General features: G+C 38.8%; 1 protein-coding gene across 1 annotated transcript in view; it reads right to left on the bottom strand.

The window, feature by feature from the left end:
* Nucleotides 1-27,214, bottom strand: part of rt (Protein O-mannosyltransferase rt) — a 207,466-nt gene that overhangs the window by 162,166 nt on the left and 18,086 nt on the right. Inside the window, exons 2-3 of the mRNA XM_090369975.1 lie at nucleotides 17,201-17,376; nucleotides 8,353-8,456 (exon numbers count right to left, since the gene is read on the bottom strand). Coding sequence (XP_090226101.1) covers nucleotides 8,353-8,456; nucleotides 17,201-17,376 — 280 coding nt within the window. The remainder of the gene's footprint in view (nucleotides 1-8,352; nucleotides 8,457-17,200; nucleotides 17,377-27,214) is intronic.

Raw genomic sequence — 27,214 nt, 5'->3', positions numbered from 1 at the left:
GTTTCACATGGCCATAGACAAATGTAAACGTTTTTTTTCTTGATATGTAGAGAACTGCATGTGATGAATTTTCACAGAATAGCTGCAGCCCACAAGCCTTTCACGAAAAAAATAAATTCATACTTTTGATTGTTATGATGCAAGGCACTCGGAACTATGGAACATGGATCAACAGAAATTTGTCCTGTGGAGAGATGAGTCATGCTCTTATACCCAGACATATCCATCAGATATTAGCATTAGTAGAGGCATACAATGCAAGAAAGCAAGCTTATGCAGCATCAGGCAAAAAAAAAAAAAAAAAACCCTCCCATTTCACCCCTTCATTCATTCCAAATGCCTGTCCAGCTCAGCCTTAAATTTATTTAAGCTATTAGCTTCCACAACAAAAGATGGAAGCCTATTCCACCAATCAACTACCCGCTGGCTAAAGGCAAATTTCCTCACATCTATTCTACAACTATCTTTCCTCAATTTGAAACTGTGCCCCCTCAGGTTCTTATCTGAGCAAGAGGAAGAATCCCATCAGCATTCAGCTTCCTCAACCCATTCAAGGCATTATACACCTCAATCAGATCACATCACAGGTGCCTACTCTCCAGGCACTTAAATTTGAAGAACTTAAGCCTTTCTTGTTAAGAGCACCCCTTTGTTCCCCTCACCAATCTTGTTGCCCTTCTTTGTACTCGTTCTAGAAACTCTACATCCTTCCTAAAATGAGGCCTCCAGACCTGTACACAGTACTCAAGGTGTGGCCTGACCATTGCCTTGTATAACTGGATAATCACCTCCCTAATCCCTGCTAGCAAAATTCCTATATATCATTTACAAGACTCCATGATCTGCCCTGGCAGCCCATCTGAGCTGCTCAGCGAACTTCATATTTGACTACACAATTAACTCCAGGTCTTTTTCACTATCTACTTCCCTGAGTGTAGTACCACACAGTTGGTACACTTCTCTTGGGTTATTGCTACCCATATGTACTTTGCATTTGTCAATGTTAACCTTCAGTTGTCACTTCTCAGCCCATTTGCCCAACTTATCTAGATCCATTTGGAGTAGCATACTGTCTTTACAATCATTAACAGCCCTGCCAACCTTTGTATCATCTGCAAACTTGGACATTAGTCCTAATATACCTTCATCAATAGCATTGATGAATATACAAAACAACAATGGGCCCAACACCAAACTCTGGGGAACTCCACTAATAACATTTGTCCATGAAGAGCAGTGTCCATTGATTACCACTCTGTTGTCTCCCACTCAACCATCCCTTTATCCATTGTACCAACTTACCCTTAATGCCATACCACTCCAATTTGTACAGCAGTCTTCCATGTGCAACAGTATTAAAAGATTTCCTGAAATCCAAGTATATGATATCAAAATTATTTTTGGCATTCAGTTCCTTTGTGACCACATCATAGTATCCAATCAAATTGGTCAAACAAGACCTCCCTTTAACAAACCCATGCTGAGCCTTAACTATTACTGCAGTCTTGTCTAGATGATCCTGCAATGCTTCTTTAACCAGTGATTCCATTATTTTCCCTGGAACACAAGTTAAACTAACAGGTCTGTGGTTCCTTGTGTCACCTTTTCAACCACCCCCTTTGTGAATTGGTGATACATTTGCACACCTCCAGTACATGGAGACCTCTCTTGATTCCAAGGCAGCTCTCATAATTATGGCTAAGGGTTTGCTTACTTCCTTTACTGCCTCCTTTAATATAACTGGATAGATCCTATCCACCCCAGGTGCCTTCCTTATGTTTAACTTCAACAATTTCTCCTGCACTTTGCTCTCAGTTATTAAAAAATCACTTAGCTCCCTGCTTGTGTTTGATAAACTTCTGGCACTCCCCTCATTGAATAACTCCTCATGTGTGAATGTAGATGCGAAATACTCATTCAGTTTATCAGCTACCTGAGCATGATCATCAATAGTCAACCCATCTATGTTAAGTGGTCCAATCTGATTCATCCCTTTCCTTCTGGAGTTTACATAAGTAAAGAACTCTTTGCTGTTTTTCTTTGCATTCTTTGCCAAAGATTTCTCGTAATCTGGCTTCGCTTGCCTCCTTTGTGACTTGATTACAGACTAGTTTATTCCTGCCATAGGCTTCTGTGTCACCTGATACTTTATATTCATCCCATATATTTTTCTTCTCTGCCACGAGCCTCATTAATTCATCTGACATCCATTTAGGCCTAAACCTTGAACAGTATTTCTTAGTTGGAATGAAAAGCCTAGTAGCCTCCAAAATTAAGTCCCTGAAGGCTTCCCATTTAGAATTCAACATTGATAACATCATCAGTTGATCCCACTGTACAGAATTTAAAAACTGTCTGAGACCTCTGTAGTCACCTTTATGAAAGCAAAAGCCCTTTCCTTTAGCCTTAATGGTAGTTACATCTTTAAGTAATTCCCACATCAGTACATTGTGATCACTGTCACCCAGTGGTTCCTTTATCTGCAGATTCTTAATGCATGAATAATCACTGCTGATAATCAGATCAAGAGTATTACTCCCTCTGGTTGCCTCTCGAACATGTTGCTTAGAAAAAGTCATCCAAAAAATCCTGAAAAGTCTTGCTAGTGTGTGAGTTACCAACACTCATTTCCACAAGTTTCAGTCAATATCTGGAAAGTTCTCTGCATAACTGCTCATTATACTCATCAGATTCATTAGGCCTATAACACAAACCAACTTTCGTTTTTCCTTTCCCAGTACTTATTTCACACCAAACAGACTCAACGCTGCATTGTCCAGTGTTACAGTGCATAAGATTATGAATTTTTTTTTTTTTTTATGAGAACCCCAAACACGAGAGGTATTAAACCTATAGTACTTAGTACCGTGCTTGGGTTGGAGGTTGAGAAGACGAAAGAAGATATTTGTTGATATTGGACTTGAACTTCTGTAGATTGTAATTTTCAGGAAATACGTATGAAGGAAGGTTGTTCCAGAAAACGGCAGTTGAATGAATAAATGAGGAAGATGAAAAGTTGGTTCTGTGGGTTTGAAGTTGGACAGTAAATGGATGTTGGCTGGTGGCGGCACGTGTTCGGACTGTTTTGAAAGAGAGAGCGGGAATTATAGAAGCCAATTCAGAAGAACAGTGCCCATGGAAGTATCTGTAGAAGAGGCATGCAGCAGAAACAGTGCGTCTATGAGACAGCGAGTGGAGAGACTCTGTTAGAGATGAATCATTAATTAACCGAACTGCCCTCTTCTGAATGGAATCAAGAAGCCTGAGAGAGGTTTTGGGGGCACCACCCCAGATGTGGGAACAATATTCCATGGCAGGGCGGATTTGCGATTTATACAGAGTGAGCAGCTGTTTGGGAGAAAAGTAACGGCGAGAGCGAAAGAGAAAACCAAGTTTTTTAGATGCAGAGGAAGCAATATTTGTAATGTGCTTGTGCCAAGAGAGATTAGAAGTCAGGGTAATCCCCAAAAGAGATATATCATTTTGCCTAGAAATCGGAGTGTCACTAAAGATAAGCATAGGAGCAGAAGAATCCTTTTTGCGAGATATAAGACAAGATTGAGTTTTAGAAGGGTTGAAATCAACTAAGTTGTCTTTGCCCCACTGGAGAATTACCTGAAGATCGGCATTTAAGGAATTGGCAGCAGATTTTCGAGAACTTAAAGCTGATTGAGCTGGACAAGGTTTCTCAAAATGGAAAGTTGAATGCAATGTGCTATCATCGGCAAAACTATGGATAGGATTTCCAGTCAATGGAAGAAGGTCATTGATATACAAGAGGAAAAGAGTGGGGGAAAGAACTGAACCTTGGGGGACACCGGCATTAGTGGAGAAGTTAGAAGACAGAGAGCCATCTACCATCACCCTCAGTGAGCGATCAGAGAGAAAACTAGATAACCAATTACTAAAAACAGTTGGCAAACCATAAGATGGAAGCTTGTTTAGAAGACCTTTATGCCAAACACGATCAAAAGCCTTTGAGATGTCAAGAGCAACTACTTGTGTTTCACCGAACCTTTCCATTGAATTAGTCCATAAATGGGTAATATAAGCCAGAATATCACCAGTGGATCGACACTGACGGAATCCATACTGGCGATCGTTGATCAGACGGAAAGTTTCTAGGTAGTTTAAGAGTTGGCGGTTAATTGATTTCTCCATTACTTTAGAAAGAGTAGAAGTAATTGCAATGGGACGATAATTGGATGGGAGGGATTTGTCACCCTTTTTAGGAACTGGCTGGATATGAGCAAATTTCCAAGCAGAAGGAAAAACACCTTTGGAATAAGAAAGTGAAAAAAGGCGGCAAAGAATAGGAGTAAGTTCAGGAGCACAGGTTTTGAGAACAAGTGGAGAAATACCATCAGGACCTGGAGCTTTCTTAGCATCAAGATTCATCAAAATCCTTCTGATATCCTTTTGACGGAAGACCACAGGAGGCATTGAATGGAGCGTGTTAGGAATGGTGGGAGGTGTTTTACCAAGATCATTAATACATGAGCTCAAAGAAAAATGGGATGCTAGCAGGTCAGCTTTATCCTTGGCTGAAGTGACAACAGAACCATCTGGTTTGGACAGAGGTGGGAGCAGAGATGGGCAAAAGTTGCGGCCAATAGCTTTGGCAAGAGACCAGAATGCTCGGCTACCATTAGGGCAAGAAGCAAGTTTTCTACTCTTAGCCTGTTCAAACTCTAGTTTGGACTGATTAATAACTGCTTTACAATTGTTGCGAGCTTTGGTGTAGGCAGAAAATGAAACTGAAGAATTAGAAACAAGCCAATTACGATATGCAACGTTCTTCTCTTGGACAGCCTTAGCACATTTATTGGAAAACCAAGGTTTAGATAAAGGACGAGATTTTAAAGTGGAGTGTGGGATAAAGGTTTCCATTCCTGCAAGAATAATTTCACTGACACGATCTGAGCAAACGTTGACATCAGAAGTTTTGAAACAGTAATCAGACCAAGGAAAAGAAGAAAAGAAGTCTCGCAGGTCATCCCATTTTGCATTCTTGTAATGCCAAACAATACGAGGTTGGGAATAGAAATGAGATAAAGGTTCCATTGGAGAAGAGGCAATCACCAAGTTGTGATCTGAAGTGCCTAAAGGACCTCTCACTTCAACCTTGTACTTAGAAGGGTTGTTTGTGAGAAAAAGATCAAGCGTATTGGCTGTATGATTAGGATTGTCCGGTATTCTTGTAGGTAAATGAACAATCTGTCCTAGGTCATTAGTAATTGCAAAAGCCTCAGCATCTCGACCTGCTGGGTCGGTGTGACTAGAAAACGGAAGCCAGCTGGAGTTGTGAACGTTAAAATCACCAAGGAAAATTACCTCACTGTTAGGAAAGTTGGACTGGAGAATGTCAAGTTGCAAAGAGAGGAAGTCAAAGAGCTCCAAGTGATTAGTGGATTTGGGAGAACGGTAGAGATAACAGATGAATTTTACACAATGAGGTAGAGAGATTTTAAGCCAGAGAAGATCAAAGAGAGGAGATTCCAAATTGCCAAGTCTCTGACAGGGAATATCAGAACGGACATATGCACAAGTACCACCTTTGAGGCGAAAGTATCATACAGCAAATAATTTGGACATCTGAGATGAGCAGTAGTTGAATCAACTGATAACTGAGATTCAGTCAGAAAAAGTACATGGGGTTTGGAAGACTGCAAGTGGAAATGGACATTGTTGAGATTAGAATTGAGACCACGTATATTTGTGAAATGAATTAGGAAGTCCTTGGGAGGTTTAGATCTTTTCGCAGATAAGCTTGCTCTATTATTTTGACAATTCATGGTGTATTCAATAGTAAGAAAAAGTGGGTGGGACATGCTGTAGGAAGTAATGAAATTTTTGGATATGGCGTACATGTGGTAAGAATATACCCAGATCCTTGACATAACGTGGCCTCGACAATGCTCCCCGCATACAAACTACTCGGACTCCCTCCAGTCACTATCTGGCAGAGTAGAGGTAGCAAGATTATACACTAGCTGATCCGGAAGCTTCCTAGAGAGTTACCAATAGGTTCAGTCCGGTGTACTAACTAGCGGCCGGCCTGCGAACACCGTTTTAGAGCTGTACCCTCGAAATGTAAGGAATATTGGATCTCGCCACGACATTCATCATAACCTCAAAAATCATCAATCATACTGCATGATGGAAGAGATAGGGAAGGGTTGGCCGGAACTTAGCTCTAGAGACTAAACATGGGTTCCACCACTTCAAGCCTCCAATAAGCAAAGTGGTGGTATTTCACCGGTTGATGAGAGTCATCTACCACCTAGTACTGCCTGGTAACATAGAGGGGCGGCGTTCCTCCATGTGGTGTGGGCGCCACACCTCGACCCCTGCTTACGTTGGTTCACACCTGGGTGGTCACCCACCATGTACTTGTGCATGAAGGTTATACCCAGGATTACTAACAGTCCCACCATCGTGAAGGTGCAAGCAGAGGATTTGGCTGTCATAGACCGTCCGGACTTCGCCGAAATTGGGTCCACTTTGACTTGAGTGTCACCCGAATATCAGTTCCATCAGCGTTTTAGACTCACAGGTAGCAAGAACAGCTTGTCTGGCATATCTGAGAGAATGTCTGTGACAGCCTCAAGGACCCGAATGCTGTGTCCTACACTGATGTTTTAGACAATTCCAATTCTGTGCGCCCAATATTATTGTAATTTTATGGAAGCAACCCTTGTAACTTCCAACGTGACAATGTTTCATGTCACAAGCAAGGACTGTGAACTCAGTGTTCAAGAAAAATATCAGAGAATTGCAGTGTCTGGCACAGACCCATAACCTCAACCTAATTAAACACTTTTGGGATGAACTGTAACAGAGAATTAGGGCAAGGTCAAGACAGCCTTCTTTATTACTGGAGCTCATAAATACTTTAAAGGAGTGGAGTACACCACCAGCCTTGTACTAGAAAATGTAGTCTTCTATGACACAATGAAGTAGTTGTTATGGCCAAAGGTGGGACAACATGTTATCAATTTCTTTAATAAATACATGTTTTGTTCATACGTTACTATTCAAGTGCCCCATAACTTTTGAGAGGATTGTATGCATGTGTATACATATATATATATAATATTTTATTATATTTAAATAATGTTGGAAAAAAGTATTACTTAATAAAAATAAAAAGGAGGCTAGAGTGCTCTTGTCTGTTCTATTTTTGATTTTCGCTGCATCGGGACCACCGCTGTTCAATTCCCTGCATTGGCGGTTCGATCTGGGGATCGGTGTGGCGGACTGATCTTGTGATCGTTTCGCCTTTGCGGCGATTTGTTTAGCGTTCGAAATGCAGCGATTCCCTAACCATTATTGGCCTTGTGGTCCTCTGTTGAGATGGGGCATAATGGTCAGTCAATTTTTTATTTTTGTTTTGTTTTGTTTTATTGTGAATGGTTTAAATCTCTGTTTGGTGATATTTCACATAAATTTGGACCTGGTGCCCATCAGAGGGGGCACCACTATATTTCTATTTAATTGGCTTTAAATTTTAATGAATTATTATTCGTATAATTAAATTTTCTAAATTAATTTAGAGTTTTCATTGCAATATATTTTTATTCCTGTTACCTCTTCCCTTCCTGTTAGATTTGAATCTAGGTTTAATTTTGTTTTTTCGCTCTTGTCTTGCCATACTGCTGGCATTATTTTATTATTTTAAACCTTATTCTAATTTATGATGATAATATTTTATTATTATATAGTTATAATGAAAAAATAATCGTGTCTTGGGTAAGCAGATATTTATGGCGAGACTCAATAGAAGTGCCATAGGTTAGTCACTTCTGATTTTTATGTATGAAAATTGAGTTTGATACTCTTTGAGTTCATTATCCAACATGGAAGCAAACAAAGTACTTAGTTATTGTGGTAAAGAGAGAGAAAGAGAGAGAGAGTGAGTGTTACAGTATTACTTTAGGCGTCTCCGTAGCCAGGTGGGCAGGAGCAGCAGTGTGTTGCACACACTTCTTGATTAGACCGGGGTTCAAGCCCGTGATCACCAAATACGGAGGATGCGGAAAGGTCAGGGAATGACCACCGCATATCCCCGGAGCAATACGGCCTTAGTTGCTAATGCTCCTAAAAACCAAATAACAACAACAACAGTATTACTGTTTACTGTGAATATATCTCCATTCTCCAGCAGTGACTTCATTTGCAACTAATCTATATTATATATCTTATAATATAGCAGATTAGTTGCAAATAAAGTCACTAGGAATTGGAAAACAGAGAACAAAAATAAATGTTTTCATTTGGCTACCCCTTTGGGGATAAAACATACAATAAATACATACATGTTTACATATACTGTACCCACATAAAACATACCTGCTAAAGCAACCAGCTGTTTTCCAAGAGGTGGATGCGAATCAAAGAAAAATATTCTTTTAACATACAAACTTGCAAATTTTCCATAATGAAGTTCATCAAATCTGGAAAAAAGAAACAATTATATTTATTACTTTTTTAGTAATAATTATTATAAATACAATTATTCCTGTTTAATTCTGAAAAAGGATTAGTATAGCATAACATTCTTATATGTGTTTTATAAGAATGTAACACACACACACACACACATATATATATATATATATATATATATATATATATATATATATATATATATATATATATATATATATATAAGTATTTCATCAGGAACAAAAGAACATAACAAATTTACTGTTATACAAATGCAGGGTGATCTGAAAGTCATGCAAGTCATTAGAGCAACAATCATTTTTATTTACACTGCTCAACAAAATTAACAGATTAAATGTTTATCACAAATATTTTATTGTTAACAATGACACCAAAGACGAATATTTGATATAATAGGCATCCTGGCATGCAAATTCCAAGTATCCAATAATTGATCTACCACCTTACAGAGCCGCATATTATGCAAATTATTCATGCCTATAAAACACGGGTTGCGACCATATCATATCATTCCCGTTTTTTGGCTTGCTCAGTGGGATAGTCTCCAGTACTCAGGATAGCGAATCATTGTCGTTTAGATGATTCTTTGAGATGGTGGGTCATTGGATGACCTAAAGCCAGGCAGTTAAAGGCAGCATTTTGGCTTAATCTGTCACACAGTCTGAGGTTGTTGTGGCCACAGGTGTAAACATTTCCAACTGGACTGTGTTAAAAGGCTCAATTCAAGTGGACTCTACACTAGAAAGCCAGTGGTTTGTATCCCATAAACTCCAAACTCCACAGAATTTGTGAAAACTGGTGCCATGAACATGTGACTTGGAGACCTGACAAATGGATTTCTCCTATGAATCAGGATTATGTTATGCGTCTTACTTGTGTCCTCTTGGCAAATCTACCTTTAGAAAGACATGAATGATACAGCCACAGGAGATGCCTTTGTGTGTTCACTGCAAAGAGCATGAGAAGATTAAGCAGAAATTTAGTGTTCTGATTGGTCTATATGAAGCCTTGAGGAACAAGATTGTTGCCTTCGAAGGATTAAAAGAGAGGGACCAATCAAGCACTCAACTGTCCAGCCTAGTTGAGCTCAGGCTGCAGTAGCAACAGGCAACACAACTTAGCAGATTACAAGAGAGATAGAAAGCCTGCTTTCTTGCATTGTTGCTGCTATTAATACTAATACTAAGTACCTCTCATTGTAATTCACATGAACCTGTGTGTATGCTCCCTCTCACACGGCAGCAGGACCACAGCCCTATTTTCTTTCTCCTAGTTGCAAATCTTCTTGTAGTGGTCAACATTTAGTGTGTTTTCATTTTCAAAAATTTGAGGATTCATAATTCTACCATTGCACTGTTGTTGGTGGTGGTTGTTTTAGAAAACATCAGTATCTTAGGTTAAATTTCACCAGTGTATTATGTCTGTACAAATGTGTGTTCATGTGCTCATCAGAATGTTATGCAGGTTGGAAAACACTTGAAATAACACATAGCAGGAAACTCAACTCCTCCTGCCTGAGATCAGCTAACTGCAGCCCCCAACTGAAGAGCCCTTTAAGAATTCCTCCAATCTCTGTTGGGATCCAAATCCAAACTTCTCCATACAAGTGAAGAAACCATTATACTCTAAAAGAGCACTACACACAGCATAAAGGTAGTTCATGAGCACTTTTTAGTCACTCAAAACGTAGTGCTGCTTCATCATCAGCATCAGCCATTATCAATCCACTACAGGATGAAGGCCTCTCCAGCAAGTTTCCAGTTCCTTCTGTTTTGTGCAATGGCCATCCATTTACTACCCACAAACTCGAATTTCATCTGTCCATCTCTGTCGTTGTCTTCCAGGTTTTCTTCCTCTTGGGTACCATTCAATTAATCCATCTGTCATCATGTCTTCGAGCTATGTATCCTGCCCAAGACCATTTTAGTTCTTTAGTTTTGATAAGAATGTCCTTTACTTGAGTTTGCTGCCTAATCCATGAGTTTCTCTTCTTATCTAACAGTCTGATTGCCAAAATAATTCATTCCATTCTTTGCTGTGTAGTTCTCAGCTTCTCTTCCATTCTTTTGGTGAGTGCCCAAGTTTCACTTCCATAAGTCATAGTGGGGAGTATACATTGGTTCATTATTTTACGTTTCAGACAAATTGGGATATTGCTCCTCAGTATGTGACTATATTTCCTAAATGCTATCCATCCAAAATTTATTCTTCTCTTGATTTCCAGCCATTTATCATTATTACAGCAGATGACTTGTCCCAGATAAGTACACGATTCCACCTTTTCAATTACTACTCCTTCAATCATTATATCCCTTTCTATGGCATACTTGTTCATCATTACTTTTGTTTTAGCCATATTCATCTTTAGTCCAAAATCCTTACTAACTCTGCATAACTGATTAAGATTTTCCTCTATTTCTTTGAGATCATGGCTTATGACCACAATGTCATCTGTAAAATGTAAATGGTTTAGGTACTCTCCATTCACATTGACTCCGTTCTGCGACCAGTCTAATCTTCGTGAAAGCTTCCTCAAGGGCAGCAGTAAACAACTTTGGAGATATTGTATCTCCTTGTAGAACTCCTTTCTCAATTTTAAATTTGCTACTGTCTTTTGTCTAGTCTAATAAAAGAGGTAGTGTTCTCATATATTTTCTTCAAAATCATAATATATGGGTTATCATGCCATGTCTTTCCAGTGCCCGAAACATTGCATTATGCTGTATGGAGTCAAATGCCTTTTCTTAATCAACTATGGATAGTTGAGAATCCTGTCCTAAGGCCAGCTTGCTCTTTCAGTTGATTCTCATCAAGTATTCTTTCTAATCTGTTAGTAATGACCCTTGTGAACAACTTGTAGATGTGGAATAACAAGCTAATTGGTCTATAATTTCCAATTTCTGATTTATCTCCTTTCTTATGCAGCAAAACTATGGTTGCATTATTTCACTCCTTAGGCATCACACCTTTTTAATTCATTTTGTGAAGAGTCTTACCAGTTTTTGTGCCATGTCTCTTCCTTCCAATTTTAACAACTCTACAGTAAATTCATCTTCCCCGGGGCTTTCTGATTCTTCATTTTCTTCAATACATGTTCTACCTCATCAGGAGGGATATTGGGTATGTCGTATGTGTTACTAATTTGCGATCCATCTTCCCCACTGCTGGCAACATTCCCTCACTCCTTGTATAATTCTCTATATTAGTCTTCTGCTATTTGAATTATGCCTTCTCTGCTATTTATAAGTACACCATTGCTATTCTCCAGTTTCAGTATCAGGTGCCACCGTAGCCTGGTGGGAAGGAGCAGCAGTGCGTAACACACGCTTCTTGATTAGACCGGGGTTCGAGCCCGTCACCACCAAATACGGAGGATGCGGAAAGGTCAGGGAATGACCACCACATATCCCAGGGCATTATGACCTGGTTGCTAATGCTCCTAAAAACCAAATAACAAACAGTTTCAGTATCATTTGTCTTTCTGTATTACTGCACATAGCTGCTGATTTAAGTCCTTTGTTTTCCCTTAATGCTTGTTCTACTTTTCTTGTGTTAAATCTTCATATGTCCTCTCTGAGTTTCTTTCTAATGGTTTTGCATAACTTAGTATACTCAATTTTCTTCTTGTCAGTGTTTATCTTGCTCTTCATCTGTTGTCTTCGGTTCATCGTGACCAGTGTTTCTTGACTAATTTTTTCTTTTTTGGATTTCTTTTTACCTATAGGTTTCTTGGGCTTTATCACTTTCAGAAAGTTGTAATATTCCTCATCAATATATCTTGGTCCTGAACTGTCTTTGGAAGCTCAAACTTGTTCTTAAGTTCCAGTACAGTCAGTCCTCGTATAGCACGATAGTTGTGTTCCTAGAAATCCTCGTGCAATGCAAAATCATGCAATATAAATAACAGGCCCTCTGGGAAAAATAGGGTTAGGTGCCGACACCCAAGATTGAACACACATTTGTAACCAAAACATTACCAAACACAATAAATAATCGTAATAAAATACTTACGTATTTTATTATGACTATTACGTAATAAAATATTGCTAATGCTTTTGCTTCTATCGTAAGCAAACTTTTTTTGTTTGATTTTCTATCGAAACAGATGACAGCCGTTCCATCTCTTCCAATTCTTTGTGTCTTGATCTAATGGATTTTAATTACACTTTGAGTTGTTCCTGCTATGAAAGTTGTTTTTATTTTCTCTGCATTCTTTGTAATTCTCGGCATTGCCTCATTTAGGCCAGTAGCACGTGCAAATCATATGGTCTTAATTTCGCTCAAAGTGTTTCAAAATTTCATATTTTTTCTCTATCAACGGAGACAGACTGGCCATAAGCCTTACCGGGGAAACCCCAGTGGGCCGGAGGCCAGAAGAGGATGGAGGCCGGTGTGATTTTGGCCATAAACGCTAGTATGAGGCCACTATAAATTTTCCCGGGTAAGAATTTTTGACTATCAGTCAGCCTCTGTTTATCGATATTGCTTTTCTTTTTCTCTCTGAATCTGTAGTGTCTTCACCAGGATGCTTCCTTTTCACACCTTTTAAGTATTTTACTCATTTTTAGAGAATAAAGCACAATTACAAAATGAGGAAGCACGCTTGATACACATAAACAAAGCTGCGCGTGTGTAGCAACTGAATAAACAACACCGTAAAGGCAGAAACACACTAACACCTCACTAGCTCACATTTTACTAAAGCACATTTCTGGGGGTTATTACCATAAAACAAAAACTATTTCCAGCTGCGTTTCTGCTAGTGGAATCTGTTATAAAATTCCAGCTATCGGCATTATTACAAAGCAATTATATCGAGTAAACTCGATCTTCACAAAGGGGGATGAAAGGGTGACACGAGTAATTACAGACCTGTTAATTTGACTTCTGTTCCAGAGAAAAATAATGGAGCCACTGGTTAAAGAAGCATTGCAGAACATTGCATTTTTATGTTATTATGGCGAAAAGCGTTTCCTCTTCACTGATATAAAAAACATAAATACATTTTCAGAATCTTCTCTTCATTGCTATCGTGTTGCGTTCAGTTGGGGTGATTCCGCATTAGACTGCCATTTCTTGTAAACACAAAGGCGAATCGTGCATAAGCAAATTCGGTTCGTGTTATATACGATATTGTTCCCCTATTTATAAATCATGTATGATCGAATTCGTGTAGTGTAAACACATGTTATACGAGGACTGACTGTACATACTGCTTTTTCTCCTCTTCTGTTATCTCAAAGAACTTCATATTATTTACTCGAGTCAGTTTTTTCCTTTCTTTTCTTACATCTATATCAAGTGTGCATCTTACCATTCTGTGATCACTTCCAACATTTACCTTGTTCAGGACACTAACATCATTCTCGATATATCTTCCGTTAGTGAGGATGAAGTCTATTTCATTAGTTGTTAATCCATTTGGGCTCTTCCATGTTCACTTTCTGTTCACACTTTTCTTGAAAAAAGTGTTCATTACTGACAATCCTCGAGGTTCTGTAAATTCCACAAGTCTTTCACCTCTTTTGTTTCTTTCACCAATTCCAAAATTTCCTATAGTTCCCCTTTCTGCGCTGTTTTGTCTCTTTCCAACCTTAACATTGAAGTTTCCTATAATGATAGTGTTCTCTGCTTTTCTGCTCATCTAGAAGACTCTCGATTTCGGTGTACATTTCTTCAACCTCTTCATCATCGTGGCTCAATGTTGGTGCATAAATCATTATAACCTTTAGCTTGTACCTCTTTGAAATCTTGAGTAGTAGTCTTGACACCCTTGGTGATGATGTACTTTTGAATTCCAAAATGTTGTTTTTTATATCTTTATGGACCAGAAAGCCAACTCCACCTTTGCTCCTTTCACTGTTTCCATTGGTGTATAGCAGATTTCCACTTAATAAACTTATAAGTGATTCATTTCTTCTTCTCCTCCTTGTTTCAGCCATGATATTCCAATTCACATTTTCTAATTCCGTTTCCAGTTCTAATATCCTGTCTTCACTGATGAGCGATCTTACATTGTAACAGGCCACGTTCAGTTTCCATACATGGCAGCCTGGTCGTACCCAAAGATTCTTAGCACCCTCTGCTTCCACTCTGATCCTCTCCCTGCCGTAAGAGGGGGAGTGAAAGCTGCTGGGGACTGAGGGCCATTTACAGCATAGTGCTGCTTATTAATGCATAACTATGAAGTGAAATGAGCTTCATTGATGTAAAGAAATGGATGACTGTTTCTACAGTAGCATGTTAGAGCACCAACAAGAGAAAGCAATAATGTTGATCTGATTATCAGCAGCAACCCTTCATGCATTAAGAATCTAAAGATAAAAAAAAAAAAAAAAAAAAACATTTGGTGTGGCAGTGATAACAATGCATTGATTTACTTAAAGATGAAACTACTATAAAGCAGAAAAGCTTTTGCTTCCATAAAGGAGACTACATAGGTCTTAGACAGTTTTTAAATTCTATAAAGGTTATCAACAGATGATGTCACCAACAGCAAATTCTGTGAAGTAATCATAGAAGCTACCAGGCTTTTTATACCAACTAAGAAATACTATTCAAGGCTTAGACCTAAATAGATGTCAGATGATCTAATGAGACTCATGACAGAGAAGAAAAATGTATAGGATACATATAAATTATCAGGTTATACAGAAGACTATGATAGATATAAACTAGTCTTCAATCAAGTCACAAAGGAAGTTAGGCAAGCTAACACAGATAAGGATTCTTCGGCAAAGGATGAAAAAAAAAAACCAGCAAAGGCTTCTTTACTTATGTAAACACTAGAAAGAAAGGGATGAATCACATTGGTCAACTTGACATCAGTGGTTTTTTGATGACCCTACTCAGGCTAGTGATGAACCGAATAGGTATACTATATCTATATTCACACATGAGGAATTCTTTAGGGAAAGGGATACCAGTAGTTTATCAAATGTATGAGGAAAAGCCATCTTGAGTTACTGATTCCACCGTGCAAATTCAAATATCTACCAGATTGTTAGGCCATTTGAATCTTTTCCAAATTCATTGTATCATATTGTAGACTTGGGGGCCTACAATAGAGATATTTCAGGATTACAATACAGAAAGATATGAAATTCTACATGCAATGTGCTACAAGTATCACATAATTAAACAACTACTGTAAGCATGCAATGAGACAAGCACATGGTGTTCTATCTATAATTTAATGAAATTTTGCAAGTAGAGAGATGTTCATTAACCCTCTGCATAACAGGATGGTGCAATCACACTTGGAATAATATATCTGTGTCTGGAGGTTGCACATAACAAAGACAAAACTTCTAGTGAAGGTACAGAGAAGGTCAACTAGATAGTTCAAGACTTCTAAGCACCATTCCTGTTAAGAATGGTTTAGAAGATATGGTCAGCAGAGCTTAGTGACTAGACACCTTACGTGGGATTAATAAAATGAATAAGGGAGACATATTCTTACTGCTGAGTGAGACAAGAACCAGTGGGCATAATTATAAAACTGAGTTTGTTTGTTTGTTATTTGGTTTTTAGGAGCATTAGCAACTAAGGCCATATTGCTCCGGGAATATGCAGTGGTCATTCCCTGACCTTTCCGCATCCTCCATATTTGGTGGTGATGAGCTCAAACTCCAGTCTAATCAAGAAGCGTGTGCTACGCACTGCTGCTCCTTCCGACCTGGCTACGGAGGCACCTATAAAACTGAGGAACAGTAAACCAGTTGTTATGAGTTTATCTTTGGGCAACATGTTGTGGAACTTTGGAATAAGCTGCTTGACAGGGTGATCAAAATGGAGAGTTTGGCCAAATTCAAGGAAGAACTTGGAAATATTATGTTTTTTTTTTTTTCCCCCATCAGCAGATGCAGAATGCTACATACTAATTCCACAACTGAATGTTATGCTCATTTGCTGTGACAACAATACATGGCCTTCGGGGGCACTTCCGAAAAACCATTTGATAAAATTTGCTAATGTTTTACAATATTCTTGTAGTTCATAGCTTCTCTGATGATTTTTTATTTTAACACACACACCTTTTTATCATTTTTTTTTTTTTTTTTTTTATGGTGCATAGCAAACTTCAAAATGTGTTCTTAATTCACTTTGTTTTGGAACTATGAAGATCTGTGTGAAAGAAATTCAGTATTACAAAAACTAGATGCCTTTATATTTGTCACTTCAAAGGTTATTTGTGTTGATTAAATTTCCAGTTTACCTTCTATAAGCTGAAACGAAAAGGCAATAATAAAATAAAACTTTCATGGCCACTTACTAACAATTTATTTATTTATTTTATTTTATTTCAGGCCAACCAAATACAGCAAGCATTTAATAATGGCAAAAAAATGCAAAGAAAATATTACATAGTACCTTTAAAACAAAACTAGCTATTTAAAAAAAAACGATTGAATATTTACTACGTCAGTGCAACACAACAGTGATACTCAACCCAGGATAATATTTTTCAATAGCACAGTGATGCACATTCCAGGACTTTTTCAAGACGCTTCCCAAGTAGGAAAGAGGGTCTTAAAATATTCTGGATTGTTATATACCAAAACAAACTAAAAATATGTGGCCAAAAAGGATGTCACTGATTTTAGATTGCTCAAAAGAAGGGGACTTCTAAAAACAGAAGAACTGAGAAACACTGCAACAGGATATTAAACTTTCATATTATTCTATATACCTAACATAATTTAAGTTATTAATTATGTAAAATTCTTACACTATACTCCTTGGTTCTTCTAACCTCCACATTCTTGTGACTATACCAATTAAGAACATTAACAAAGCTAAGCCGTCGAGTTCAATAATAAAAGGCTTAGAATCGCTGCTAAAAAAAGCCTCTGTAGCAGCTGAATCATCACTGTATGGAGATTCTGAAGTTGAGCTACTGTCTTCCTGGGAATATATATTAAAAAAAAAAAAAAAATCAGTAAACATGTAACTGTGCACACACACACATGCACCATAACAATATAACAATTTGATTTCTTAATGTTGCTGTTGTTTTCAAATAACAACACAAACTAAATTATAAAAATACAAATTTAAAATATACTTTAACATTTTTTATCAGGATCTATTTACATCACTAATGCATGTTTATTCATCAAGGACCAAATTAATAACTATAACTGTATACAACAGTATATAAATCAAATTGTTGTTGTTGTTGTTGTTGTTGTTGTTGTTTGGTTTTTAGGAGCATTAGCAACTAAGGCTATATTGCTCCAGGATATGCGGTGGTCATTCCTTAACCTTTCCGCATCCTCCGTATTTGGTGGTGACGGGATCGAACCCCGGTTTAATCAAGAAGCGTGTGCTACGCACTGCTGCTCCTTCCCACCTGGCTACGGAGGCGCTATAAATCAAATACTGTTGCAGCAATGCAATTTACATGCTAACATTTTTAATGCAAGATATTCCTTTTAGGATTTCAAATTATGTATTTCTGATTAACATCCATTATATAAGTATGTGGTCCTTTAAAATAAGGTTCTTAATAAAAAAAAAGATCTACATCTAAAATGTGAAATTATAATACAATTCTCGTATTGCATCAATCACACCCATTTATGAGATGTAATAAAATTACTGCATAAAAGTTTTAAATTTCAGTACAAAACCGTTGAATCTGAAACACAAAGTAAAAGATGGCTTGATCATGACTTGATTACATTATAAACATGATCAAGTCATCCTGATCTGTGTGATTAGTCATTTGCAATCAGAAAAAGATACTATAACTCAAAAGAGTAACTGTTTTGAGTTATAGTATCTGAGTTATAGCAATGTAATAAGATACTTATAATATGATGAAAACTGGCTTTTTCAGCTTATATGATATTACTTTGAATTTTTTCGAAAACTCAAACAGTATAAAATAACATACTCCTCTCTTTTGGATGAGGTCTTGTGACTAACTTATACAGCAGCCAACATGCTGATACTTGATTATATTGTTTATTTGACAAGATAATATTATATAGATGTCTCGAAAATATTGGTACAAACGTTTAGGGGAGGTAGGTAACATCTAAAGGAATGTGAATCGCATAGGAACCCATAACCGGAAAAGTCACCGTAAGTCAGTACACGGCGCTGTTCATCAGTTCGCGAGAGGGAAAATTTCTGGTTTGCTCATTCAAGCAGTAGTCGCCGCACGAAGAGCATGCATCGATATACGAACTGTGAGCTGGCAGACATGCACCTAGTGTATGGATTAGCAGAGGCCAATGGACGAGCCGCTCAACGAATTTATGGAGAATGCTTCCCAGGCAGACATGTACCGGACCACCATTTGTTTGCGCGTGTTCATCAAAATCTGTGCGATTATGAGTCATTTAGAGGTAACAGGAGTAGTGCGGGCAGACCACGTTTGATGCGAACTCCTGCCATGGAAGAAAATGTGTTGCATGCCGTCAAGAATAATCCTACTACCAGCACACATGCCGTTGCCTCTGCCTTAGGAGTGTCTCGTTACAGTGTACAGAGTGTCTGGCACGACGATTCCTTACACCCCTTTCATCTCCAAAGGGTTCAGTTACTGCTCCCTAAGATCATCCTGCACGTGTGGCTTTTGCACAGTGGTTTCTTCAAGGAAGTGTTCAAGACTTGAATTTTCCAGCCTATGTTTTGTTCACGGATGAGGCTTATTTCCACTTGCAGTCTGCCAAACCACATGTACTTTTTCTGACAGAATCTCAGTTATCGGTTGATTCAACTACTGCTCATCTCAGATGCCCAAATTATTCGCTGTATGATTCCTTTCGTCTCAAAGGTGGTACTTGTGCATATGTCCGTTCTGATATTCCCTGTCAGAGACTTGGCAATTTGGAATCTCCTCTCTTTGATCTTCTCTGGCTTAAAATCTCTCTACCTCATTGTGTCAAATTCATCTGTTGTCTCTACCGTTCTCCCAACTCCACTAATCACTTGGAGCTCTTTGACTTCCTCTCGTTGCAACTTGACTTTCTCCAGTCCAACTTTCCTAACAGTAAGGTAATTTTCCTTGGTGATTTTAATGTTCACAACACCAGCTGGCTTCCGTTTTCTAGTCACACCGACCCAGCAGGTTGAGATGCTGAGGCTTTTGCAATTACTAATGACCTAGCACAGATTGTTCATTTACCTACAAGAATACCGGACAATCATAATCATACAGCCAATACGCTTGATCTTTTTCTCACAAACAACCCTTCTAAGTACACGGTCGAAGTGAGAGGTCCTTTAGGCACTTCAGATCACAACTTGGTGATTGTCTCTTCTCCAATGGAACCTTTATCTCATGGCTATTCCCAACCTCGTGTTGTTTGGCATTACAAGAATGCAAAATGGGATGACCTGCGAGACTTCTTTTCTTCTTTTCCTTGGTTGGATTACTGTTTCAAAACTTCTGATGTCAACGTCTGCTCAGATCGTGTCAGTGAAATTATTCTCGCAGGAATGGAATCCTTTATCCCACACTCCACTTTAAAATCTCGTCCTTTATCTAAACCTTGGTTTTCCAATAAATGTGCTAAGGCTGTTCAAGAGAAGAATGTTGCATATCATAATTGGTTTGTTTCTAATTCTTCAGTTTCATTTTCTACTTACACCAAAGCTCGCAACAATTGTAAAGCAGTTATTAATCAGTCCAAACTAGAGTTTGAACGGGCTAAGAGTAGAAAACTTGCTTCATGCCCTAATGGTAGCCGAGCATTCTGGTCTCTTGCCAAAGCTATTGGCCGCAACTTTTGCCCATCTCTGCTTCCACCTCTGTCCAAACCAGATGGTTCTGTTGTCACTTCAGCCAAAGATAAAGCTGACCTGCTAGCATCCCATTTTTCTTCCAGCTCATGTATTAATGAACTTGGTAAAACACCTCCCACCATTCCCAACACGGTCCATTCAATGCCTCCTGTGGTCGTTCATCAAAAGGATATCAGAAGGATTTTGATGAATCTTGATGCTAAGAAAGCTCCAGGTCCTGATGGTATTTCTCCACTTGTTCTCAAAATCTGTGCTCCTGAACTTACTCCTATTCTTTGCCACCTTTTTTCACTTTCTTATTCCAAAGGTGTTTTTCCTTCTGCTTGGAAATTTGCACATATCCAGCCAGTTCCTAAAAAGGGTGACAAATCCCTCCCATCCAATTATCGTCCCATTGCAATTACTTCTACTCTTTCTAAAGTAATGAAGAAATCAATTAACCGCCAACTCTTAAACTACCTAGAAACCTTCCGTCTGATCAACGATCACCAGTATGGATTCCATCAGTGTCGATCCACTGGTGATATCCTGGCTTATGTTACCCACTTATGGACTACTTCAATGGAAAGGTTCGGTGAAACACAAGTAGTTGCTCTTGACATCTCAAAGGCTTTTGATCGTGTTTGGCATAAAGGTCTTCTAAACAAGCTTCCATCTTATGGTTTGCCAACTGTTTTTAGTAATTGGTTATCCAGTTTTCTCTCTGATCGCTCACTGAGGGTGATGGTAGATGGCTCTCTGTCTCCTAACTTCTCCACTAATGCCGGTGTCCCCGAAGGTTCAGTTCTTTCCCCCACTCTTTTCCTCTTGTATATCAATGACCTTCTTGCATTGACTGGAAATGCTATCCATAGTTTTGCCGATGATAGCACATTGCATTCAACTTTCTTTTTTGAGAAATCTTGTCCTGCTCAATCAGCTTCAACTTCTCGAAAATCTGCTACCAATTCCTTAAATGCCGATCTTCAGATAATTCTCCAGTGGGGCAAAGACAACTTAGTTGATTTCAACCCTTCTAAAACTCAGTCTTGTCTTATACTCGCAAAAAGGATTCTTCTGCTCCTATGCTTATCTTTAGTGACACTCCAATTTCTAGGCAAAAGGATATATCTCTTTTGGGGATTACCCTGACTTCTAATCTCTCTTGGCACAAGCACATTACAAATATTGCTTCTTCTGCATCTAAAAAACTTGGTTTTCTCTTTCGCTCTCGGCGTTACTTTTCTTCCAAACAGCTGCTCACTCTGTATAAATCGCAAATCCACCCTGCCATGGAATATTGTTCCCACATTTGGGGTGGTGCCCCCAAAACCTCTCTCAGGCTTCTTGATTCCATTCAGAAGAGGGCAGTTAGGTTAATTAATGACTCATCTCTAACAGAGTCTCTCCACTCACTTTCTCATAGACGCACCGTTTCTGCTGCATGCCTCTTTTACAGATACTTTCATGGGCACTGCTCTTCTGAATTGGCTTCTATAATTCCCCCTCTCTCTTTCAAAACAGTCCGAACACGTGCCGCCACCAGCCAACATCCATTTACTGTCCAACTTCAAACCCACAGAACCAACTTTTCATCTTCCTCATTTATTCATTCAACTGCCGTTTTCTGGAACAACCTTCCTTCATACGTATTTCCTGAAAACTACAATCTACAGAAGTTCAAGTCCAATGTCAACAAATATCTTCTTTTGTCTTCTCAACCTCCAACCCAAGCACGGTACTAAGTACTATAGGTTCTAATATCTCTCGTGTTTGGAGTTCACATAAAAAAAAAAAAAAAAAAATTTCACTCGGGAAGGCTTATTCAATTAGCACAATGCTCATGTGTGGGCTCATGACAACCCACATGGTGTGCGCCCCCATGCGGCGCAATATTGCTTCGCAATAAATATGTGGGCAGGTATGGTCGGTGACTGCTTAGTCGGCCCATACCCGTTACCATCCTGCATGAACTCCGCTAAATATCGGATCTTTCTTGAACAAGTTCTACCAGGGTTACTTGACGATGTTCCAGTAAATGTAATTCCCCGTCATGTTGAAACCAAATGTTGGTTTCAACATGACGGGGCGCCTGCCCATTATGGAAGGTGTGTTCGTGACCATTTGAACAGGCGTTTTGGGCGTTGATGGACTGGCCGTGGTGGATCTGTTGCCTGGCCCCCACGCTCACCTGATTTATCGAGCCTTGATTTCTTTCTGTTGACGGCTCTCAAATCTATCTTGTATGAATTGCCTGTGGAGACTCGTCTGCGCTGCTGCTACTGTCAAAGAAATTCCAGGTGTGTTCGACCGTGTCTGCCAATTCATGGTGCGTTGGTGTCACGCATGCATCGCGTCTCATGGTAGAACCTTCGAGCATCTGTTGTAACATCATGAAATGCATCCATCTCATACTCCATTGTTAATATTATGTCAAATAAATGTTGGCCACTAATTACTGCCTTGTGTCATTTCTGCTTCTTGTGCCTCTGCTACTACTTTCCCGTGACGTTTCCGGTTATGGGTTCCTATGCGATTCACATTCCTTTAGATGTTACCTACCTCCCCTAAACGTTTGTACCAATATTTTTGAGACACCCTGTGTTTATTGAAATCTGAATACAAATCAAGAATTTTTTCCAGCATGGTCTGCTATATATAAAAAAATGATATATAAACTGTTTTATTTTCAGTTACACTTATTAACCCCTGACCTTTTGCCATGACAAAATAACCTGCAATGTACACAGTGTACATTGCAGTGTAGCCCTTAATAAATGCTGTTACACTGAGTTTTCTCTCTTGTTCAGATGATTTTTAGGGTGATCAAGAAGGAATTCCAAATGTTTCCATTTTATTCTTTTTCTTTGTAATTCTACAAAAATTTAACTCAATAAAACTTTATAAACAGATATACTAACTGTTCAAAATAGATGCTGAATTTATTATGCATCAATTAGTCAGTGACAGCACTGTATATAAAATCTGGCATAAAATTAACACATCAAATAGCTATTATGATAATATATTTTTTTTTTCATTTTATTACTGAACACTTATTTATTAACAGAGAACATGAAGAAAAGTGCAACCAATATAACGTATAATCAATTTTTTAAATGTCACACATTATATGTTAAATTATGGGAAGTAACTAAAATAGGAGTAACTGAGTAACTACTTTATGTACAAACTAGCAACTTAGGTTTAAATCACCCAGTGGTTTATGAAAACTTCTTAGCAGTTTGCAGGTTGGTGAACCCTGAGATAGTGAATGATCAGCAATCATTCAACATCTCAGAATCATCTGGTTTGCTCTTCAAAATCTGCTAAAAGCATTAACTATGTAATTTATAAGAAATTAAGTGTACATTAGCCCTGGAGGTTGTTACAGACATTCTCTGTATGTTAAGCTGGGCTTGCTGCCTGGGAGTTTAAAACACATGGAACTGATTGATATTCAGGTGACATACCAGACAAGTGGACAGAATTTTGGCAAACTCTGGTCATAATACTGGTCAAAATACTGTTAGTAACCCTGGATATAATCCCAAGCGATAAGGCACCTAGTACACTAGGGATAACCACCCAGATGCAAAACAATGTAAGCAAAGGTCAAGGTGTGGCACCCACACCACACAGAGGAATGCTACCCCTCTTTGTTATCAGGCAATATTAGGTGGTAGATGACTCTCATGAACTGGTACAATAACATTACTTAGCTTATTAGAGGCTTGATGTGGTGGATGTTATTTGGTTTTTAGGAGCATTGGCAACTAAGGCCATACTGCTCCGGGGATATGCGGCAGTCATTCCCTGACCTTTCCACATCCTCTGTATTTGGTGGTCATGGGCTCGAACCTCAGTTGTTGTTGTTGTTATTTGGTTTTTAGGAGCATTAGCAACTAAGGCCATATTGCTCCGGGGATGTGCGGTGGTCATTCCCTGACCTTTCCGCATCCTCCATATTTGGTGGTGACGGGCTCGAACCCCGGTCTAATCAAGAAGCGTGTGTTACACACTGGTGCTCCTTCCCACCTGGCTACGGAGGCGCCACGAACCTCAGTCTAATCAAGAAGCATGTGCTACGCACTGCTGCTCCTGCCCACCTGGCTACGGAGGTGCCAATTGATGTCGTGGAACCCATATTTAGTCTCCAGAGCAAAGCACTAGCAACCCTCCCATCTCTTCCATCATGCAGTATGATTGATGCCTTTTGAGGTTGTGATGGACATCATGGCAAGATCCAATCTTTCATACATTTCAAGGGTACAGCTGTAAAACAGTGTTTGCAGACCAGTTGCAAGATAGTTCACCAAACCGAACCTACTGGTAAGTAGGTTCGGTTTGGTGGCTTCTAGATCACTCGCATATAATCCTGCTCGTGTATAAGGCTGTTCAAGATAAGAATGTTGCATATTGGAAATGCCTTGCATCCAAATCGCCATGTTCATTTCCTAGCTAAACCAAAGCTCATGATAATTGTAAAGCAGTTATTAGTCGGTCCAAACTAGATTTTGAAAAGGCCAAACCAGATGGTTTAGCCTTTTTGAAAAGCTAATGCTAAACTGCTAGCATTCTGCCTTTCTTCTAACTTATGTATTGACGACCTTGGTAAACCACCTCCTACCATTCCCAAATCACTCCATTCATTGCTTCCTGTGCTCTTCTGTCAAAAGGATGTCAGAAGAATTTTGACTAGTCTTAATGCTAAGAAAGCATCAGATCCTGAGGGTATTTCTCCACTTGTTCACAAAAGGTGTGCTCCTGAGCTTACTCCTGTGTTGATGTTGCATTTTATACTTTGTTATTTCACCGGTATTTTCCATTCTTCTTGGAAATTTGCTCATATCCAGCCAGTTCATAAAAAGGGTGACAAATCCCTGCCATCGATCTTACTTCTGCTCTTTCTAAAGTAACGGAGAAATCTATTAAACACCAACCCTTAAACTACCTAGAAACTTTCCATCTGATCAATTATTGCCAGTATTTATTCCAGCAGTGTCAACCCACTGGTGATATACTGGCTTATGTTACCCATCTATGGACAAATTGGCATAAAGGTCTTCTAAATAAGCTTCCACTTTATGGTTTGCCAACTGTTTTTTGTAATTGGGTATCCAGTTTTCTCTCTGACTGTTCACTGCAGGTGATGCTCTCTGTATTCTAACTTCTCCACTAATGCAGGTGTGACAGGAGGTTCGGTTCTTTCTCCCACTCCTTTCCTCTTGTATATTAACGTTCTTCCATTGATCAGAAATCCTATCCATAGTTTTGCTAATGATAGAACGTTGCATTCCACCGTCCAGTTTTTGCCGACCGGGCTAGCCAGGTGGGTAAAGTGCCTGCCTGGCAACCCAAAGGTCGTGGGTTCGAATCCTGCCTCGGGATTGGATCAAAGTACTGCAAAAACCTTGGGAGGTGCACTATGGCCACAGAAGCCGATGCACCAACAACTACCAAAAAAAAAAAAAAAAAAAAAAAAAAAACCTTCCAGTTGAGAAACCTTACCCTGCACAAACAGCTTCAACTTCTCAAATATCCACAGCCAATTCTATAAATGCTAATCTCCAGGTAATTCTCTAGTGCGGCAAAGATCACTTAGTTGATTTCAATCCTTCAAAAACTGAATTCTGTCTCATATATGGCAAAAAGGATTGTTCTACTCCTATGCTTATCTTCAGTGACACTTATTTCTAGACAAGATTGTATATCTCTATTAGGGATTACCCTGACTGCTAATCTCACTTGGAATAATCATATCACAAATATTACTTCTTCTGCATCTAAAAAAACTGGGTTTTCTCTTTGGCTCTTGGAGTTACTTTTCTTCCAAACAGCTGTTCACTCTGTACAAATCTCAAATCTCCCCTCTCACAGGATATTGTTCTCCACATCTGAGGCAGTGCCCCCAAAACCTCTCTCAGGCTTCTAGATTCCATTCGAAATAGGGCAGTTAAGTTAATTGATGACTCATCTCTAACAAAGTCTCTCCACTCTCTATCTCATAGACTGTTTCTGCTGCATGCCTTTTCTATAGATACTTCCATGGACACTGTTCTTCTGAATTGGCTTCTATAATTCCTGCTCTCTCTTCAAAACCAGTCCAAACACATGCTACAGCCAATCAGCATCCTTTTACTGTCCAACTTCAAATTCACAGAACCAACTTTTCTTTTTCCTTGTTTATTCATTCACTTCCACTGAAAATTTCAATCTACAGAAATGAAAAACTAATGTCAACAAGTACCTTCTTTCATCTTCTGACCCTTCAACCCATGCACAGTACTAAGTACTATTAGTTCTAATACCTCTTGTGGTTGGGGTTTTTCATAAAAAAAAAAAAGCTTTATATTAGCATTAGCAAGGGCACATGATGCAAGAAAGCAAGCTTATATAGCATCAACCAAAAAAAAAAAAAAAAAACACCCCCCCTTCTCATTTCACCCATCCACTAGCTCCAAATGTTGGTCTAGTTCTGCCTTGAATCTGTTTAAGCTATCAACTTCTACAACAACAGATAGAAGTTTGTTCCAGCAATCAACCACCCACTGGCTAAAGGCAAACTTCCGCACATCTACCCTACAACTGTCTTTCCTCAATTTGAATTTATGCCCTCTTGGGTGATTATTCTGAGCAAGAGGAAGAATCCCATCAGCACTGAGCATGCTCAAACCATTCAAGGCTTTATACGCCTCAATCAGATCACTTCACAATTTATATATATAAATATATATTAATGTATAATTTTATATATATAAATATATATAAAAGAACTATTAAACTGTTTATGAATATATATTCATAAACCTCAAATACAGGGCTACATGTATCCAAGTTGATTTTGGTTCAAGCCTGCATGACTGCTAAATACAAGATTTTCCAGCCACGGGAGTGTTGAAGCCGTAATCAGTTCTAATTCGGCATTTCCCTCCGACCACAGGCCAATTGAAGCTTCTTTCGTCCTGTTGAAAGAATGCTATAACCAACCAAACCAAGCGAACTC

The sequence above is a fragment of the Mastigoproctus giganteus genome, chromosome 3 (assembly GCF_048544385.1).
Source record: "Mastigoproctus giganteus isolate SK-2022 chromosome 3, ASM4854438v1, whole genome shotgun sequence".
NCBI classification, from domain to species: Eukaryota; Metazoa; Arthropoda; class Arachnida; order Uropygi; family Thelyphonidae; genus Mastigoproctus; species Mastigoproctus giganteus.
This window is presented reverse-complemented; position numbering and strand designations above follow the sequence as displayed.